This window comes from Patiria miniata, unplaced genomic scaffold (genome assembly GCF_015706575.1).
Source record: "Patiria miniata isolate m_02_andy unplaced genomic scaffold, ASM1570657v1 HiC_scaffold_13, whole genome shotgun sequence".
NCBI classification, from domain to species: domain Eukaryota; kingdom Metazoa; phylum Echinodermata; class Asteroidea; order Valvatida; family Asterinidae; genus Patiria; species Patiria miniata.
Window position 1 is genome coordinate 2,724,082 of NW_024037051.1, and position 19,468 is coordinate 2,743,549.

General features: G+C 40.7%; 1 protein-coding gene across 1 annotated transcript in view; it reads right to left on the reverse strand.

Moving 5' to 3' along the window:
* Positions 1-1,356: 1,356 nt before the first annotated feature.
* The window catches only part of LOC119721491 (mucin-17-like), a 32,296-nt gene continuing 14,184 nt past the window's right edge, over positions 1,357-19,468 (reverse strand). Inside the window, exons 17-49 of the mRNA XM_038191569.1 lie at positions 19,228-19,447; positions 18,877-19,001; positions 18,511-18,730; positions 18,132-18,256; positions 17,764-17,983; positions 17,413-17,537; positions 17,047-17,266; positions 16,668-16,792; positions 16,300-16,519; positions 15,917-16,041; positions 15,541-15,760; positions 15,160-15,284; positions 14,790-15,009; positions 14,411-14,535; positions 14,051-14,270; positions 13,666-13,790; positions 13,308-13,527; positions 12,927-13,051; positions 12,557-12,776; positions 12,181-12,305; positions 11,820-12,039; positions 11,440-11,564; positions 11,067-11,286; positions 10,695-10,819; positions 10,332-10,560; positions 10,031-10,144; positions 9,067-9,174; positions 7,973-8,128; positions 5,686-5,792; positions 4,826-5,057; positions 3,713-3,803; positions 3,011-3,120; positions 1,357-2,366 (exon numbers count right to left, since the gene is read on the reverse strand). Coding sequence (XP_038047497.1) covers positions 2,113-2,366; positions 3,011-3,120; positions 3,713-3,803; positions 4,826-5,057; positions 5,686-5,792; positions 7,973-8,128; positions 9,067-9,174; positions 10,031-10,144; positions 10,332-10,560; positions 10,695-10,819; positions 11,067-11,286; positions 11,440-11,564; positions 11,820-12,039; positions 12,181-12,305; positions 12,557-12,776; positions 12,927-13,051; positions 13,308-13,527; positions 13,666-13,790; positions 14,051-14,270; positions 14,411-14,535; positions 14,790-15,009; positions 15,160-15,284; positions 15,541-15,760; positions 15,917-16,041; positions 16,300-16,519; positions 16,668-16,792; positions 17,047-17,266; positions 17,413-17,537; positions 17,764-17,983; positions 18,132-18,256; positions 18,511-18,730; positions 18,877-19,001; positions 19,228-19,447 — 5,541 coding nt within the window. The 3' untranslated portion in view covers positions 1,357-2,112. The remainder of the gene's footprint in view (positions 2,367-3,010; positions 3,121-3,712; positions 3,804-4,825; positions 5,058-5,685; positions 5,793-7,972; positions 8,129-9,066; positions 9,175-10,030; positions 10,145-10,331; positions 10,561-10,694; positions 10,820-11,066; positions 11,287-11,439; positions 11,565-11,819; positions 12,040-12,180; positions 12,306-12,556; positions 12,777-12,926; positions 13,052-13,307; positions 13,528-13,665; positions 13,791-14,050; positions 14,271-14,410; positions 14,536-14,789; positions 15,010-15,159; positions 15,285-15,540; positions 15,761-15,916; positions 16,042-16,299; positions 16,520-16,667; positions 16,793-17,046; positions 17,267-17,412; positions 17,538-17,763; positions 17,984-18,131; positions 18,257-18,510; positions 18,731-18,876; positions 19,002-19,227; positions 19,448-19,468) is intronic.

Genomic DNA, 19,468 nt, shown 5'->3' on the forward strand with positions numbered 1-19,468 from the left:
TGCAAAGGGTTAGGTTTACATTTTTCATACAATTTGGCTAAAATAGAATTTCTTTTTAATGATATATCTGTCCCTCAATCGAGTTGGAATGTGTTCGAGGGTCCCTTAGGAGTCTTTCCAGGAAGTTTGGAGCATTTTCATTTTTTGACCAAAATTGGCAAACATTCAAGGGGTAAGCCTTACATTTTTCATAAAAATTGGCTAAAAAATGAATTTCTTTTTAATGATATATCTGTCCCTAAATCGAGTTGGAATGTAATCCAGGGGCCCTTAGGAGTCTTTCCAGGAAGTTTGGAGCAATTTCATTTTTTGACCAAAATTGGCAAACATTGCAAGGGGTTACATTTTTCTTACAAAATTTTTCATAAAATTTAGCTAAAATATGAATTTCTTTTTAATGATATATCTGTCCGTAAATCGATTGGGAATGTGTTCGAGGGTCCCTTAGGAGTCTTTCCAGGAAGTTTGGGGCATTTTCATTTTTTGACCAAAATTGGCAAACATTGCAAGGGGTTACATTTTTCTTACAAAATTTTTCATAAAATTTAGCTAAAATATGAATTTCTTTTTAATGATATATCTGTCCGTAAATCGATTGGGAATGTGTGCGAGGGTCCCTTAGGAGTCTTTCCAGGAAGTTTGGAGCAATTTCATTTTTTGACGAAAATTGACAAAAAATTGCAAGGGGTTAGCCTTACATTTTTCATAAAACTGGCTAAAATATAAATTTCTTTTTAATGAAACATCTCTCTGTTTCGTTTTCAAAACTACCGTACATCTGCCGAGCAGATGTAAATATCAAACTAAACCAAAGTATAAAAGATAGAGGATAAAAAAATCAAAAAGTTATGTGCTAGTCAAGCTTTCAGGGATCGGTCTGAGCCATAACAATGCCCCAGCCAATCCCTTAGTTCTCTTCCGGGGTCTCGGCGTCCCCGAACAATACACACTTCCTTCCCTGTCCATCCATATAACCCCAGAGGGCCAGGCACCATGTAAAAGCAAAGCAGCTAATAATTGTAATAATTGTTGGAAATCCAACTTTTGATGTTTTATTTTGTCATTACTGTTTTACTCTTGCTTAAATTTGTTTTAGCTTGTAAATCAAATGTTTGACTTGCTGTTTGATATTTATGTCTAAAAAAACCCCGTAATGAATGAATTAATGATAAAAAAACTGAAAGACAGAACTGAATCACACCAATTGTGTTCGTGCACGCCCGATGTCATTAATGACCAAAGTGTCCTCTACACATTCGGGATGTTATTCTCATCGAGAGTCTTGAAGGGTTTGTGAAGCAGATTGTTAGGGAATGGGTAAGTCGATACACAACTCTTTGGTTGAGGACTGTGTTAACCGTGGCCGTTTATTCCACAACAACATTAAATACACATTGATTGATTGAATTGGTTAAAGCGAGCTGAGAAAACGTTTAAATCGAATGAACTGAATGAGTTGAACCGAGTGAGTAGGTGAAATTGAATGAACTGTTCGCATGACAGAGACTAGAATGAGGAACTTCTCACAGGGCAGTACTTATATACTGGTGGAACAGGAATACTTAAGAATGGGAAAACTATCCTTGATTCTCAAAAAGATGACTATGAATGAGTAATATAGTACCTTAAAACAATGATCAAGTAACATTAGGTTTTCAACTGAGAAACTGACCAGTAACGTGTGTGGGCAGTGAAGGTCATTTACTCTGTATAAAACTATAGGGACTACACATTACATATGCATGCGTGAGTATATGATACAAGGAAAGCAATGAGAATTAATCGTTATACAGGAAAGATCTTTAAGAAGGTTCAAAAAGGAACATTGATAATTAAAGTGTGATAATTAGCTAAAAATGAAGACAAATTGATCATTAAGAATTGACAATCTGAAAACGCTACAAGATTTATTGCAAGAACGACCAACAAATTACTGTAAATTATGGACAACTGATGCAAGGAATAACACTATATGTACAATGTTTAATGAAAGAAAGTTCTACAAGTTGTTTTTCTTGTGGTGTGGAGGAAGTGCTACCCCTATTTTACTCTCTCACTGGGCGCTGATCAGTGCGGCTGATCTTGAGAGAGTAGGAACATTACTGCCCATGCTTAATAAGGCAGATAAGGGTTTGGGACCTCGGCCTCCTGGCCGCTAGCTACGAATGCCACGAGGAAATTCGGCTCCCTCTTGCCGGCCATTGGATTCATGACTATCGTGTATTGGGACTCGTACATCACACGCCTGCTGCGCTGTCTTCTTTTTCGTAACCGGTAGACCAAGCAACACCAGATGCCCAGTAACAACAGGACCAGGGCCACCGCTCCCACCAAAAGGAATACGGCCGCCACCTGTGATATGGAACCTGTAATGCAGCAACAAAACTAGGTAGTTAATTGATAGGTCGGTCGTGTATTCTGGAAACGATTGTCTTGTGATGTCTCCAGCTCTTGCTAGAAAACAAAGTAACTTTGCGAAGCCAATGATTCCAATTGTTCATTAAAATGGAAGTTTATGGTGATGAATACAGGGTGAGTAAAAAAAACGTAACCCAAATGTCAGGACCATTGTTTTAATGACATTTGGCATGTAGCACTTTCCAAATCTAGGATAAATTAGCCTATGAAAGCCCAATTCATAAGCTTTCATTTAGTACAAGAACCATTCAAATCATTTATGTAATTTTCAAGTTACGGAATTTTGAAAAGTTGTTAACAGTTTTTGAAAAGCACATGAATGATTTGAAAGAACATACAAAGAATGCAATTAAAGAAAGCTTACGAATAGGGCTTTCATATCCCAGAAGTGCTACATGCAGAACTTCACTAAAACAATAGTCCCAACATTTGGGTTTCGGTTTTGTTTACTCACCCTGTAGAATGTGATTTGATCCAGAATCGGATTCCTTTTTGAAAAAAAGTTCAGAGTTCCCCTTCGTTATTACGATTTTTTTTTAACTAAACAATTAATGGCGAAATGCTTGTTTCAACAGAAACACTTCCCACGTACCTTGTTCTGATAAAGGTGCGACAGAAACTGTTGGTGTTGGACTTTGATGTTCATCGATTTGTACAGGAATGATCGACTCACAATTGGAGCCTGTAAATCCAGTCGAGCATCTGTGATTGGACGACAACATAAACTCATGAATAACCATTAGTGACCTACAAATGCATGTGATTGGTTTGGATTCTATATAAGGACATCATCAGGTGTGTTGTACATTGACGTAAACATTCTAACAGTGAAGATTTAAAGGACACTGCGCCCTGGAAAACACCTAATTGTGCTACAAAACGCGTTTTGAAAGAGATAATGGTAATCGGAAAGAACATTTAAAAGTAGGTTATGAACATCCACACAACTATTCTTTAAAAAGTGGGCGCTTTTGTAGTACTCTTGTGTTATTCGTCCAAAAACGACTTGTGGGGTCCACTTTTGCGACCCTAAATACTAGACACAAACACAATGTGTATCGTACATTGCATGAAAACAACAGGAAACACGCACCATACTCCGTCGTGTCTGATGTAAACAATCAGTGTTTTTTCGTCTTTTCTCGGGAACTGTAAGACATTAGGTTGGTTTCCTTTCACCCAGATGTTTGAAATGGGATTAAGTAAACAATCCAAAACTGGCAGTGTTAGGTGCTAACAATAAACTCAAATTGTTTAAAATGTTGCTTTCCTTCACGTCCGCTTGTTTACTTACCTGCAAGTATACTCGAACACTGGATACTGCCCGGAGACATCGCACGTTCCTCCGTTCTGGCAGAAGTTTGATGGGCAAGCAGTTGTGGAGACTGCAGTACACAAGAGAAAACATTCAGTGCAAGTGCACACTAAGCTCGGACGAAAAATGCGACAACGATGGTACATACGAAGCACTTCTCGTCAATTGTTCATTTCCTCCTTCTGAATACTGCCCAGCCACTACGGAAAATACCACGTGACTAAAACAATACTGCACATATCTTGCCTCTTTTCACAACATTTTCACAAACAACTTTTTAAACGAATTGTTACAAACAATTTTCAGAGTGCGGTTGCTGACGGAATGACATTTGTTAATTTTTGTAAAATATTTTTGTTCAATCTTTCGGCGACCGACCGACCAACCGAAACGACGTGATAGCTAAAATGCAAGATATTTTAAAAAGGAATCATGTCTCAAGAGGTCAGACTGTATATTGTAGTTAAAATGGAAGATACAACATTGCAAACATAATAAAACGAAATGATCCAATTATCACGGAATGCCTTACTGGATTATTAGGGAATGAGTCTGAAGCATCCTGTAAAATCGTGGCTCCTGGTGTGCTGACATTTTCAAGACAAATGGTGTTTTTTCCATCGCTGGCTAGCCGATTAGTGTTGGAGAAAACTAGCTTTTTTTGAAACACTACTCCTAATTTTTCTAATTAGTTTATTCCGCATTTTCTTTGCAATTGATTACACACTTGTGAAGGGGTACAAGCCTTATAGACTGATTCTCTGACTTTACAATTCCCCGAAACCTATAACTTGCTCCGATTCATCTTAAGTGGGGTCAGGGAACCAGACTACAAGAACATGATTGGTTTTCTTGGTTTTTCCAGCATCTACAAGCCCAAAACGTAAAACAAGTCATTTTAAACAATATTGCTATATCATACCGATCTTCCAAATTCATTTATTTCTGAAAATTGTAGAAAAAGCAAATGTTGTAAAATCCATTTAAGGATTGACGTGCATATCACTACAAATGCTGAAAGATTTCACACCGGTGCAAAACAGCTTGTCCATCCAAAAAAAAATCATTTCGTATGAAACAACTCCCACTCACCCATAGCAGTTACTTCTGAGTTAACATTCAGTGTGGTCTGTCCGTCTGTGAGAGGCCTTGACGATGACAAAATCGCCAATGACGACTCGATGACAGCAGCGGTTATATTCGAATCGGCCGGGACCTGGATAACACCCGTGAATACCATTACGCCGTCTTTTTCCGACACCAGGATGGGAAAGACACGACTAATGCCACTGGTTGCAGCCAACCGCCTCAGCTCAGCTTGAATCTACCAGCCACCATACACAAGTATAGAAACCTCCCATAAATAATCATCCGAAGGTTCTACAGCGGTAACCAGTTTTTATAGAAAATAAAAGTAATCCTTCTTCTGTTCAGAACTGACTTTTGCAGATGACTATCCCGTACCAAAGTGACTTTTGCAGGCTAAAGCAGTCTCTTTTCGTCAGATAAACTCATGTTTGTTGTTATTTTGAAAGCACGTTCAAAGAAAAAGTGACTTTCCTAGCTTTTTTTTTGCAGTCTGACGTGAGATGAGCACGTTGTTGTTTTCACAACATGATAGCTCGACACAATGAAAGTCCGATGCTGATTGGCTGCTTAAAAAAATAAATTAAATAGTTTTTTTATCAGCCAATCAGCATTAAGCTCTCATTGAATCCAGCTTTCATGTTTGCCATATTTGTTTTTAGTCTGTTTCCTGGTTGTCGTCGTTGTCGTTTAGTTACCATGGCCTTAATATCAAGAAATATCAGAACGTCACTTTTGAGTGTCATTTAGTCAGTTGTTTTTGGGAGTCTTTTAAAGTATATATGAACGTGGTCCTAAAGATAAGGATTAACAAAATAAAAGCAAAAGGGCTTAACCCAATATTGAACCCCAAGAAATTGACATACCACACCAGCAACAGCGGACAACAACTCAGGCTCACTAAGATTTTCAAGAAGTAGTTCGGTTCCGTTGATCCCTTCCACATTCAGCTCAATCGTAACTGCCCTGAACCCTAAAAAATACCACGCAACGAAACCTGTGGATTAATCTTTACCAAAGAAACTCCAGATAAATTGACCAATGTGTCTTTAAAAATATTGTCTGTACTTTTATTCAAGTGACACCTGCACCTTACAGAAAAAAACGGGAGAGTTTTTCGCTGTTGACCATAGCTCAACACGCCGTAGAAGTGTGACATCACGCGGGGACGTCTAAAGGGCAGATCAATAACACGATTTTTTTTTTGGGGGGGGGGGAGAGATCATGGAGGATGGCCCCAATGCTTTGGGTTCCCCCAAAAAGTTGGATTCTAAATGCTCTGTGGTGCAATCTGAGGCAATTTTGTATCATTTGAACAATTGTTTTATAAGCAAACACCACCATTTTACGGCATGGGGTCAGGGCCACTCAAGGGTCCCGGAAAATGTTTTGATTTTAGATGCTCCGTGGTGCGAACTGAGGCAATTCCTGACCACTTATTATTTTTGAAGCAAAAGATGGTCGTGTACGCAGTGCCTTTTTTGAGACGTCGCTTAAAAAGAAACAAACATGGGGGGGGGGGGGGGTTGACCCCCTGCCCCCCGTTGATCCGCCGTTGGGACGTCTCCAAAAGTGACCATTCCTCAACCTCGTCCCCAGGGTGTCGAGCAGTACGCGCCCACAACTACCTGCTCTCTCACCCTGGTATTGGATCATTTGCATGTGCAAGATTTTTGAACACGTATGCAAATGAGGAATAGTCTGGTGCCTGCATGTGCGTTACATTAACGTTTGTTTTTGTATGTGGTGTCTGGGGTAAAAACAGCATCAATCGTCATGCCGTGAGTTATGAAAACACGATTTTTTTGGAAGTTAAAATGTTACAATCTGGCCCGCCAATATGCAGTGTCACATTCATTTCATATTAATATGAGCAAACTGCAAATGAAAGGAAATTTTTTGAAAAGGCGTGGACGTTATAATTACAATAATTGTGAAAACACGTAATGCACGTTGAAAGTATCAACACCAACTACACGATATAAATCCATTACTAGCAAATTGCGGTATCGAATCAGGATACAGGAAGAAATTTTCCTATCCAGGGCTTACTATTGGAAACGAGGTTGGAAATGAAGTAAGCACTGGGTACGAGGTTGACCATTCCACCCAAAATCTTGTCTGTCATTTTTACTGTACGATTTCAACGGGAGATCTATAGGTGAACATTTCTACTTGAGATTTCTGAGACATTAAAAATTAACAAGACTGGAATATAAGACATTGTTTCGTAGCCGACTAGACTGTACGCATCCCTCAGAACGTGACGGAGCCGTTATTTTGCTATTTTCCAACGGATCAAACCTTAATGAAAAAGTGGGTCCCGTGCTATCGCTATACGTCACGCCAAGTTTGTGCGGAACGTTTGACCTCGGCAACGCGTGATCTCGACGGCGTTCGACGTAACCACTTCTACGGCGTGCATCAACAAATGCAAATTAGGCGACGGCTGATAAATAAGGAAATTGCAAGCCCGTAACGTTAACTGTCCATGTCGACCTATGAAATGTGTGTTCATAAATAAACACAAGGTATATATTCAGCAGCTGCAAGACTTTACAGTGTGACCAAAAATGCAACCCTAAAAAATTTGCCTTAAAAGAAACAATCTGTGGATTTTTTTGGGGTTGCTGAGAAAATGATAATTATGTAAAAGTAGTCTTTTTTTTAGCCTGTTCACAAATACTTCAAACAGTGAAATATTTACTTTAAGCCTACTGTGAAATTTTCTCCATTTGTGCAATGTCTTTTGTATTTTGACATATTGACGATGCTGAAAAGGTTTAACATTGGACTAAAAAGGATGAGATACCTGCATGTTTAGGTGAAAAATAAAAAGCATTTTCATCAAATTCATTTGTGCTCTTGTCATGTTATTTGTCGAGTTCTTTGTAAGGATTAGGACATGCACAAATAGGAAGAGTGAAAATTCCTTACTGTGGTATTTATTGTATACAGGATAAAAAATGACTAATTTTACATAATTGGCATTTTCTCAGCAACCCAAAGTGCTATTTTCATAATTGCTTTAGTATTTTAAAGAAATATCTCTCAGCGCTAATCTGATACCCCAAGCAGAAAGATCCACCGATTTGTTCGGAGACAAATGTTTTAGGGTTGCATTTCTAAGGTCACCCTGTATATTAAACGAACCGTTCTGGGTACAATTGTTTGTGGAACTGTCCAAGAAGAATCCATCCAATTCTCGACAGGCACACCTGTAACGTGCGGGTCGTTCTTCGAAGGGAGCTGGCAGGCAATATTGGCCAGGTGTAGCAGTACAGAGTACAGGATTCGCTGCACAAGGATCTATGTTTGCCAAACAAAGACATGAATGAAATTGCCCAAACAAAAATTACAATGCGGGCTATGAGGACTGTAATGAGTCACAGATTAGACTCGAGTCATTTTAAAGAAGTGACTCAAGTTGAGTCGAGTCATTAGGTGAAGAAGGTCAAGTCGAGTCGAGTCGAATCACAGAGTGTAGTCGAGTCGAGTCAAGTATTTAGCTGCAGGAGTCAATTGAAAATGAAAATAAACAGGGGGGTTGCCAGCTGATCGCCATTCAACTAATTGGGACACTGACACTCAAACCACGGATGTATATGTAAACATTCTAACGTGACGTGAACAAAAACCGGCACAGGTGTAAGTCATTGCAAATATTTCCCCCCAAAGTTTTGCTTTTATTTTTGGGACTCGAGTCTTAATTATAAGCCTTCCTCGAGTCGAGTCGAGTCATTCTGATGAGGGGTTCGAGTCGAGTCGAGTCAACTACTCGCAGCGACTTTGAGTCGAGTCGAGTCATTTGCCCTTAGGGACTCGAGTTGAGTCGAGTCACCAAAAATTCTGGCTCGAGCCGGACTAGAGTGGAGTCATTGAATCGAGTCATCACAACTCTGATTTATGAAGACAAGTGTCAAGTGATGGGCAAAAGATGTTACAAATCATGTACATGTTAATCCGTTTACACATTTAGAAGGGACATATTGGCCCTTTAGGGAGATGAACATGCCCAGTAGGAGGATAAATTGGATACAACTAGTCTCTAGAGTATTTTTAGAGTATTTCTAGAATTCTTAAGGAAAAGGGACGAGGCAAAAAAAAAGTGCAACACATGAACATTTATCATTCTATAGTGTAAAACGTGGACTGTTGGTAAAGGCGATGATAATGATTAATCCGTTTTTGTAACATCTGAGGTGGTAAATAGGCTCTCGTTATTTTGTCTAAAACATTTTTTTTACCTGTTTCACAGCTGTTGTCCACACAGGTGTCGACACAACTGAAGCTGTTTAAACCATCTACACAACTTTCCCCGTCCGGGCAAGGGTTTGGATCACAATTGTCAATGTCTGGAAAAATCATACACAAAAAATAAATTATGCCATATTGTTCATAATTTATCTATAATGACTCCGGTTTTATACAGGGTGAGTTAAAAAAGCACACATGTTGGGACCATTGTTTTAGTGAATGTCTGCATGTAGCACTTTCAAATTCAAGGATATAAAAGCCCAATTCATAAGCTTAATTCCTTGTAGTACACAAATCATTCAAATCACTCATGTAGTTTTTAAGGTACGGAATTTTAACCACAATCACCGTTTTAATATTCTGTCCACGGATCACAAAAAAGGTGTGTTCTTTCGGCCAAACGAAAACAAATCACATAAGAAAGTGTGTGTGAATTGTTTTCGTTTTGCTGAAAAATTGCACACCTTTTTGTGATCCATGGACAGAATTTTAAAACGGTGGTCATGTTTATAGTTCCGTGAGTTGAAAAGCACATAAGTGATTTGAATGATTCTTGTAACTAAAAGAAAAGCTCATGAACTGGGCTTAGATATCCTAGATTTTAAAAGTTCTACATGCAGAACATCACTAAAACAATTGGCTCCGTGCGCCAAAAAAAGAGGGCGCCCTTTCACCTAGCAACGACGTCTCATGGGCGGGACATTTAGCTGGTTGACGCGCACCGTTCCTTGTGTGTGACGCACGTACAGCAGGGGATTTGTACTATGTACACGCAGTGGTACGGCCGTGCGTCGCGGCAAAATTGCAGTCAGGCAAGATGGCGTCGGTCGGTCACCTCCAAATGTACTTTCTATACCGGGGAGGGGGTACTTGTGAACGAAGCGGATAGTCCCCGACATATGGGTTTCCTTTTTTATTACTCACACTGTACACTCAGTTAAAAATCAAACGAACCTGTATCGCAGTCATGTCCTGTAAATCCCTCTACGCAGATGCAGCTGTGGCTATCCATACTGACTTCACAAGTTCCTCCATTCATACATGGGTTTGGGTCACAGTGATCTTCAACTGAAAGTTAAACAAAAATGCCAAACTATTCTAAATATCTTAAAGACAAAACTGAGGTATTGACGTCAATGATCACTAGATACTTGATCATGGAACTGCCTTATCGTGTGACTTATAAAGAAATATACACAAAGCAGATACAGGAGGGAGCAATATTAAAAAACAAGAGTTCTGCAATTAAACTTACCCATATCATTAATTGAAAGCTTCAAATCCAATGTACTTTGTCCATCAGTTAAGGGTCTTGCATTAGCCTGATTCGATAAGATTTGCATGATGATATCAGCAGTTACAGGTGAATCCACCGGGACGAAGACGTCACCTGTGAAGACTACACCATCTGGTCCAATAGAAATCGAACCATTGACGGATTCAACGTCGCTTGTTGTTGCATTCTCTCCGAGTTCACGTGCAATCTGAAGCGGGAGTTAGTGTCAAAATAATAATAATTAGCCTAATTATAACTCAAATGCCATCCACATCATGCTTGGAAATGTCACTGATGAGGTTCCAGCGTTCAGGACTTGAAATGTCACTGCATCTGACTTACCACTCTGGCCACCAGTTCTGCCAACTCCATTGAAGTTGCGGAGTTAGGATCGATGTAGTCTGAGGAGTTGAGAGCCGTGCCATTATCTCCTCCAATATTCAATACAATGCTGACTGATCTCAGACCTGGAAAAACAAAATAGCATTTTGAGACCGATCTTAACATTACCTGAGACGATGCATAAGATTCTCTAAAATGATGCCACAAGTTTGTAATGTGCTTCCTTAGAATGATCACTGGCAAATGACATCTGTGTTCTTAATGGTGTTTTCACCAGTTGACCGAAAGAAGTGTTAAAAATAACTTTTACAATTATGTTCTTACTACAATGAGCATATCTCCATACATGAGCTTAAGACTGAAGCAACTTACTCGTAGCAGTAACCAAATCCAGTTTACTCTGTCCATCAGTTAAGGGTCCTGCAGCAGCCTGATTGGATAAGATTTGCATAATGATTTCAGCAGTTACAGGTGAATCCACTGGGACGATTACATCACCTGTGAAAACTACACCATCTTGTCCATTAGAAATCAAACCATTGACAGATTTAACGTCGCCTGTTGTTACATTCTCTCCGAGTTCACGTGCAATCTGAAAAAAAAAACCGGGTTAGGATCAAAATAGTATCATCACGTTGATGCCTAATTATAAACTCAATGAATCAGCTAACAAACATCACATTCTGAGAAGGTACTGACGAAGTTCCAGCGTTCCGGACTTGATATGTGATTGCATCTGACTTACCACTCTGGCCACCAGTTCGGCCAACTCCATTGAAGCTGCGGAGTTGGGATCGGTGTAGTCTGAGGAGTTGAGAGCCGTGCCATTTAATCTTCTAATATTCAATACAATGCTGACTGATCTTAGATCTGAAGAAAGAGAGTAATTTTTAGAACGATGTTACTTCTAGACGAGACGATTGCAGATTTTTTTGTAAAATGATACCACATGTTTAAGAGATTATGTGATGTATTTCCTTAGAATGATCACTGTCGAATATCACATAATGTCCGTAATGGTTTTGTTCAGCGGTTGACCAAAGAAGTGTAAAAGTTACCGGGAAAACCCGTACTTACCACGAAGGACCCATCACCAGACATGAGCTAAAGACTTAAGTAGCTTACCCATAGCATCACCTGCATCCAGTGTACTCTGTCCATCAGTTAAGGGTCCTGCATCAACCCGATTGGATAAGATTTGCATGATGGTTTCAGCAGTTACAGGTGAATCCACCGGGACGAAGACGTCACCTGTGAAGACTACACCATCTGTTCCAATGGAAATCGAACCATTGACGGATTCAACGTCGCTTGTTGTTGCATTCTCTCCGAGTTCATGTGCAATCTGAAAAAGGGAATTAGTGTGAAAATAATTAACTAAGTTGATGTCTAATTATAACATGAACGGCATTCACTTCATAATGGGAAATGGTACTGGTGAGGTTCCAACGTTCAGGACTTGATCTGTCATTGCAATATGACTTACCACTCTGGCTACCAGTTCTGCCAACTCCATTGAAGCTGCGGAGTTAGGATCGGTGTAGTCTGAGGAGTTGAGAGCCGTGCCATTTACTCCTCTTATATTCAATACAATCGTGACTGATATCGGACCTGGAAAAACAAAACACCAACCGGAGACCGATGTAAGCTTCTAATTCAGCTGAGACGATGAAAAGGATTTTCTAAATGATGCTTCGTACCTTTATCTATGATGTGCTTCCTTAGAATGATGACTCTTGAAAGTTACATCGTGTCCTTAACGATTTTTTTTACCAGTTGACCAAAGAAGTATTTAAATTAGCGCTTAAAATCCTGTACTAACCACAAAGAACATACATGAGCTTAAAAATGAAGCTACTTACTCCTAGCAGTAACCACCTCCAGTGTACTCTGACCATCAGTTAAGGGTCCTGCATCAGCCTGATTGGATAAGATTTGCATGATGGTTTCAGCAGTGACAGGTGAATCCACCGGGACGAAGACGTCACCTGTGAAGACTACACCATCTGTTCCAATAGAAATCCGACCATTGACGGATTCAACGTCGCTTGTTGTTGCATTCTCTCCGAGTTCACGTGCGATCTGGAAAAAAGCGAGTTTAGGGTCAAAATAATATCATCCCGTTGCTGCCTAATTATAAACTAAATGAATCAGCCAACAACATCACATTCTGAAAAGGTACTGACGAAGTTCCAGCGTTCAGGACTTGAGAAGTGATTGCATCTGACTTACCACTCTGGCCACCAGTTCTGCCAACTCCATTGAAGCTGCGGAGTTAGGATCGGTGTAGTCTGAGGAGTTGAGAGCCGTGCCATTTACTCCTCTAATATTCAATACAATGCTGACTGATTTTAGATCTGAAGAAAGAGAGCAATTTTTAGCCCGATGTTATTTTCAGGAGAGACGATTGCAGATTTTTTTGTAAAATGATACCACATGTCTAAGAGATTATGTGATGTATTTCCTTAGAATTATAACTGTCGAATGTCACATAGTTTCTGGAATGGTTTTGTTCAGCGATTGACCAAAGAAGTGTTAAAGTAACCGGGAAAAACCCGTACTTACCACGAAAGACCCATCACCAGACATGAGCTTAAGACTTAAGTAGCTTACCCATAGCATCACCTGCATCCAGTGTACTCTGTCCATCAGTTAAGGGTCCTGCATCAGCCTGATTGGATAAGATTTGCATGATGGTTTCAGCAGTTACAGTTGAATCCAACGGGACGAAGACGTCACCTGTGAAGACTACACCATCTGTTTCAACGGAAATCGAACCATTGACGGATTCGACGTCGCTTGTTGTTGCATTCTCTCCGAGTTCACGTGCAATCTAAAAAAGGGAATTTTAATGAACTCAAGTTGATGCCTAATCATAAACTTAATGAATCAGCCAACAACCTCTCATTCTGAAAAGGCATGGATGAGGTTCCAGCGTTCAGGACTTGGAATATGATTGCATCTGACTTACCACTCTGGCCACCAGTTCTGCCAACTCTACTGAAGCTGCGGAGTTAGGATCGGTGAAGTCTGAGGAGTTGAGAGCCGTGCCATTTACTCCTTTAATATTCAATACGATGCTGACTGATCTCAGACCTGGAAAAACGAAACAGCAATCGGAGACCGATGTTACTTTCAGCCGAGACGATTGCAGACTATTCTCTTAAATGATACCACATGTCTAAGAGATTATGTGGTGTTTTTCCTTAGAATGATCACTGTCGAATGTCACATAATGTCCGTAATGGTTATGTTTAGTGATTGACCAAAGAAGTGTTAAAGTAACTGGGAAAAAAACCCTAACTTATCACGAAGGACCCATCACCAGACATGAGCTAAAGACTTAAGTAGCTTACCCATAGCATTACCCGCATCCAGTGTACTCTGACCATCAGTTAAGGGTCCTGCATCAGCCTGATTGGATAAGATTTGCATTATCGTTTCAGCAGTTACAGGTGAATCCACCGGGACGAAGACGTCACCTGTGAAGACTATACCATTTGTTCCAATGGAAATCCAACCATTGACGGATTCAACGTCGCTTGTTGTTGCATTTTCCCTGAGTGAACGTGCAATCTGAAGCGGGAGTCACGGTAAAAATAATAATGTCAAGTTGATGCCTAATTGTAGCCTAATTGCTATATACATCATAATAGGAAAAGGCACTGATGAGATTCCAACGTTCAGGACTTGAAATGTCATTGCATTTGACTTACCACTCTGGCCACCAGTTCTGCCAACTCCATTGAAGCTGCGGAGTTAGGATCGACGTAGTCTGAGGAGTTGAGAGCCGTGCCATTTACTCCTCTAATATCCAATACGATGCTGACTGATCTCAGACCTGGAAAAGCAAAACAGCAATCGGAGACCGATGTTAGCTTCAAATTCAGCTGAGACGATGCAAAGGATTTTCAAAATGAAGCTACCTACCGGGATCTGTGATGTGCTTCCTTAGAATGATGACACTTAAAAGTTACATCATGTCCTTAACAGTTTTATTTTCACCAGTTGACCTAAGGAAGGATTTGAATTAGCTCTTAAAATCCTGTACTAACCACAAAGATCACACATGAGCTTAAGACTGAAGCAACTTACTCCTAGCAGTAACCACATCCAGTGTACTCTGACCGTCAGTTAAGGGTCCTGCATCAGCCTGATTGGATAAGATTTGCATGATGGTTTCAGCAGTTACAGGTGAATCCACCGGGACGAAGACGTTACCTGTGAAGACTACACCATCTGGTCCAATAGAAATCGAACCACTGACGGATGCAACGTCGCCTGTTGTTGCGTTCTCTCCGAGTTCACGTGCGATCTGGAAAAAAGCGAGTTTAGGGTCAAAATAATATCATCCCGTTGCTGCCTAATTATAAACTAAATGAATCAGCCAACAACATCACATTCTGAAAAGGTACTGACGAAGTTCCAGCGCTCAGGACTTGAGAAGTGATTGCATCTGACTTACCACTCTGGTCACCAGTTCTGCCAACTCCACTGAAACGGTGGAGTTAGGATCGGTGTAGTCTGAGGAGTTGAGAGCCGTGCCATTTACTCCTCTAATATTCAATACAATGCTGACTGATCTTAGATCTGAAGAAAGAGAGCAATTTTTAGACCGATGTTACTTTCAGGCGAGAAGATTGCAGATTTTTTTGTAAAATGATACCACATGTCTAAGAGATTATGTGATGGATTTCCTAAGAATTATCACTGTCGAATGTCACATAGTTTCTGTAATGGTTTTGTTCAGCGATTGACCAAAGAAGTGTTAAAGTAACCGGGAAAAACCCGTACTTACCACGAAGGACCCATCACCAGACATGAGCTTAAGACTTAAGTAGCTTACCCATAGCATCACCTGCATCCAGTGTACTCTGACCATCAGTTAAGGGTCCTGCACCAGCCTGATTGGATAAGATTTGCATGATGGTTTCAGCAGTTACAGGTGAATCCACCGGGACGAAGACGTCACCTGTGAAGACTACACCATCTGTTCCGATGGAAATCGAACCATTGACAGATTCAACGTCGCTTGTTGTTGCATTTTCTCCGAGTTCACGTGCAATCTGGAAAAAATCGAGTTTTCTATTAGTGTCAAAATAATATCATCCCGTTGATGCCTTATTATAAACTAAATGAATCAGTCAACAGCATCACATTCTGAAAAGGTACTGATGAAGTTCCAGCGTTCAGGACTTGAAAAGTGATTGCATCTGACTTACCACTCTGGCCACCAGTTCTGCCAACTCTATTGAAGCTGCGGAGTTGGGATCGGTGAAGTCTGAGGAGTTGAGAGCCGTGCCATTTACTCCTCTAATATTCAATACGATGCTGACTGATCTCAGACCTGGAAAAACGAAACAGCAATCGGAGACCGATGTTACTTTTAGCCGAGACGATTGCAGACTATTCTCTTAAATGATACAACATGTCTAAGAGATTATGTGGTGTATTTCCTTAGAACGATCACTGTCGAATGTCACATAATGTCCGAAATGGTTATGTTCAGCGATTGACCAAAAGGTGTTAAAGTAACCGACAAAAAACCCGTAGTTACCACGAAGGACCCATCATCAGACATGAGCTAAAGACTTAAGTAGCTTACCCATAGCATCTACCGCATCCAGTGTACTCTGACCATCAGTTAAGGGCCCTGCATCAGCCTGATTGGATAAGATTTGCATGATGGTTTCAGCAGTTACAGGTGAATCCACCGGGACGAAGACGTCACCTGTGAAGACTACACCATCTGGTCCAATGGAAATCGAACCATTGACGGATTCAATGTCGCCTGTTGTTGCATTCTCTCCGAGTTCACGTGCAATCTGAAAAAAAGGAATTAGTGTCAAAATAATGAACTCAAGTTGTTGCCTAATTATAAACTTAATGGCTCAGCCAACAACCTCACATTCTGAAAAGGCACTGATGAGGTTCCAGCGTTCAGGACTTGAAAAGTGTTTGCATCTGACTTACCACTCTGGCCACCAGTTCTGCCAACTCCATTGAAGCTGCTGAGTTTGGATCGGTGTAGTCTGAGGAGTTGAGAGCCGTGCCATTTACTCCTCTAATATTCAATACAATGCTGACTGATCTCAGGCCTGGAAAAACAAAACAGCAATCGGAGACCGATGTTAGCTTCAAATTCAGCTGAGACGATGCTAAGGATTTTCAAAATGAAGCTACCTACCGGGATCTGTGATGTGCTTCCTTAGAATGATGACACTTAAAAGTTACATCATGTCCTTAACAGTTTTATTTTCACCAGTTGACCGAAGGAAGGATTTGAATTAGCTCTTAAAATCCTGTACTAACCACAAAGATCACACATGAGCTTAAGCCTGAAGCAACTTACTCCTAGCAGTAACCACATCCAGTGTACTCTGACCGTCAGTTAAGGGTCCTGCAGCAGCCTGATTGGATAAGATTTGCATGATGGTTTCAGCAGGTACAGGTGAATCCACCGGGACGAAGACGTCACCTGTGAAGACTACACCATCTGGTCCAATGGTAATCGAACCGTTGACGGATTCAACGTCGCTTGTTGTTGCATTCTCTCCGAGTTCACGTGCAATCTTAAAAAGGAATTAGTGTCAAAATAATGAACTCAAGTTGATGCCTAATTATAAACTTAATGAATAAGCCAACAACCTCACATTCTGAAAAGGCATCGATGAGGTTCCAGCGTTCAGGACTTGAAATGTCATTGCATCTGACTTACCACTCTTGCCACCAGTTCTGCCAACTCCATTGAAGCTGCGGAGTTGGGATCGGTGTAGTCTGAGGAGTTGAGAGCCGTGCCATTGACTCCTCTTATATTCAGTACAATGGTGACTAATATCAGACCTGGAAAAACAAAACAGCAATCGAAGACCGATGTTGGCTTCTAATTCAGCTGAGACGATGCAGAGGATTATCTTAAATGATGTTACCTACCTGGAGCTGTTCTGTGCTTCCTCAAAATGATCACTCTTGAAACTTACGTCATGTCCTAAACGGTTTTTTACACCAGTTGACCGAAAGAAGTATAAATTAAAAGAACATACATGAGCTTAAGACTGAAGCAACTTACTCCTAGCAGTAACCACATCCAGTGTACTCTGTCCATCAGTTAAGGGTCCTGCATCAGCCCGATTGGATAAGATTTGCATGATGGTTTCAGCAGTTACAGGTGAATCCACCGGGACGAAGACGTCACCTGTGAAGACTACACCATCTGGTCCAATGGAAATCGAACCATTGACGGATTCAATGTCGCCTGTTGTTGCATTCTCTCCGAGTTCACGTGCAATCTGAAAAAAAGGAATTAGTGTCAAAATAATGAACTCAAGTTGTTGCCTAATTATAAACTTAATGGCTCAGCCAACAACCTCACATTCTGAAAAGGCACTGATGAGGTTCCAGCGTTCAGGACTTGAAAAGTGTTTGCATCTGACTTACCACTCTGGCCACCAGTTCTGCCAACTCCATTGAAGCTGCTGAGTTTGGATCGGTGTAGTCTGAGGAGTTGAGAGCCGTGCCATTTACTCCTCTAATATTCAATACAATGCTGACTGATCTCAGGCCTGGAAAAACAAAACAGCAATCGGAGACCGATGTTAGCTTCAAATTCAGCTGAGACGATGCTAAGGATTTTCAAAATGAAGCTACCTACCGGGATCTGTGATGTGCTTCCTTAGAATGATGACACTTAAAAGTTACATCATGTCCTTAACAGTTTTATTTTCACCAGTTGACCGAAGGAAGGATTTGAATTAGCTCTTAAAATCCTGTACTAACCACAAAGATCACACATGAGCTTAAGCCTGAAGCAACTTACTCCTAGCAGTAACCACATCCAGTGTACTCTGACCGTCAGTTAAGGGTCCTGCAGCAGCCTGATTGGATAAGATTTGCATGATGGTTTCAGCAGGTACAGGTGAATCCACCGGGACGAAGACGTCACCTGTGAAGACTACACCATCTGGTCCAATGGTAATCGAACCGTTGACGGATTCAACGTCGCTTGTTGTTGCATTCTCTCCGAGTTCACGTGCAATCTTAAAAAGGAATTAGTGTCAAAATAATGAACTCAAGTTGATGCCTAATTATAAACTTAATGAATAAGCCAACAACCTCACATTCTGAAAAGGCATCGATGAGGTTCCAGCGTTCAGGACTTGAAATGTCATTGCATCTGACTTACCACTCTTGCCACCAGTTCTGCCAACTCCATTGAAGCTGCGGAGTTGGGATCGGTGTAGTCTGAGGAGTTGAGAGCCGTGCCATTGACTCCTCTTATATTCAGTACAATGGTGACTAATATCAGACCTGGAAAAACAAAACAGCAATCGAAGACCGATGTTGGCTTCTAATTCAGCTGAGACGATGCAGAGGATTATCTTAAATGATGTTACCTACCTGGAGCTGTTCTGTGCTTCCTCAAAATGATCACTCTTGAAACTTACGTCATGTCCTAAACGGTTTTTTACACCAGTTGACCGAAAGAAGTATAAATTAAAAGAACATACATGAGCTTAAGACTGAAGCAACTTACTCCTAGCAGTAACCACATCCAGTGTACTCTGTCCATCAGTTAAGGGTCCTGCATCAGCCCGATTGGATAAGATTTGCATGATGGTTTCAGCAGTTACAGGTGAATCCACCGGGACGAAGACGTCACCTGTGAAGACTACACCATCTGGTCCAATGGAAATCGAACCATTGACGGATTCAATGTCGCCTGTTGTTGCATTCTCTCCGAGTTCACGTGCAATCTGAAAAAAAAGGAATTAGTG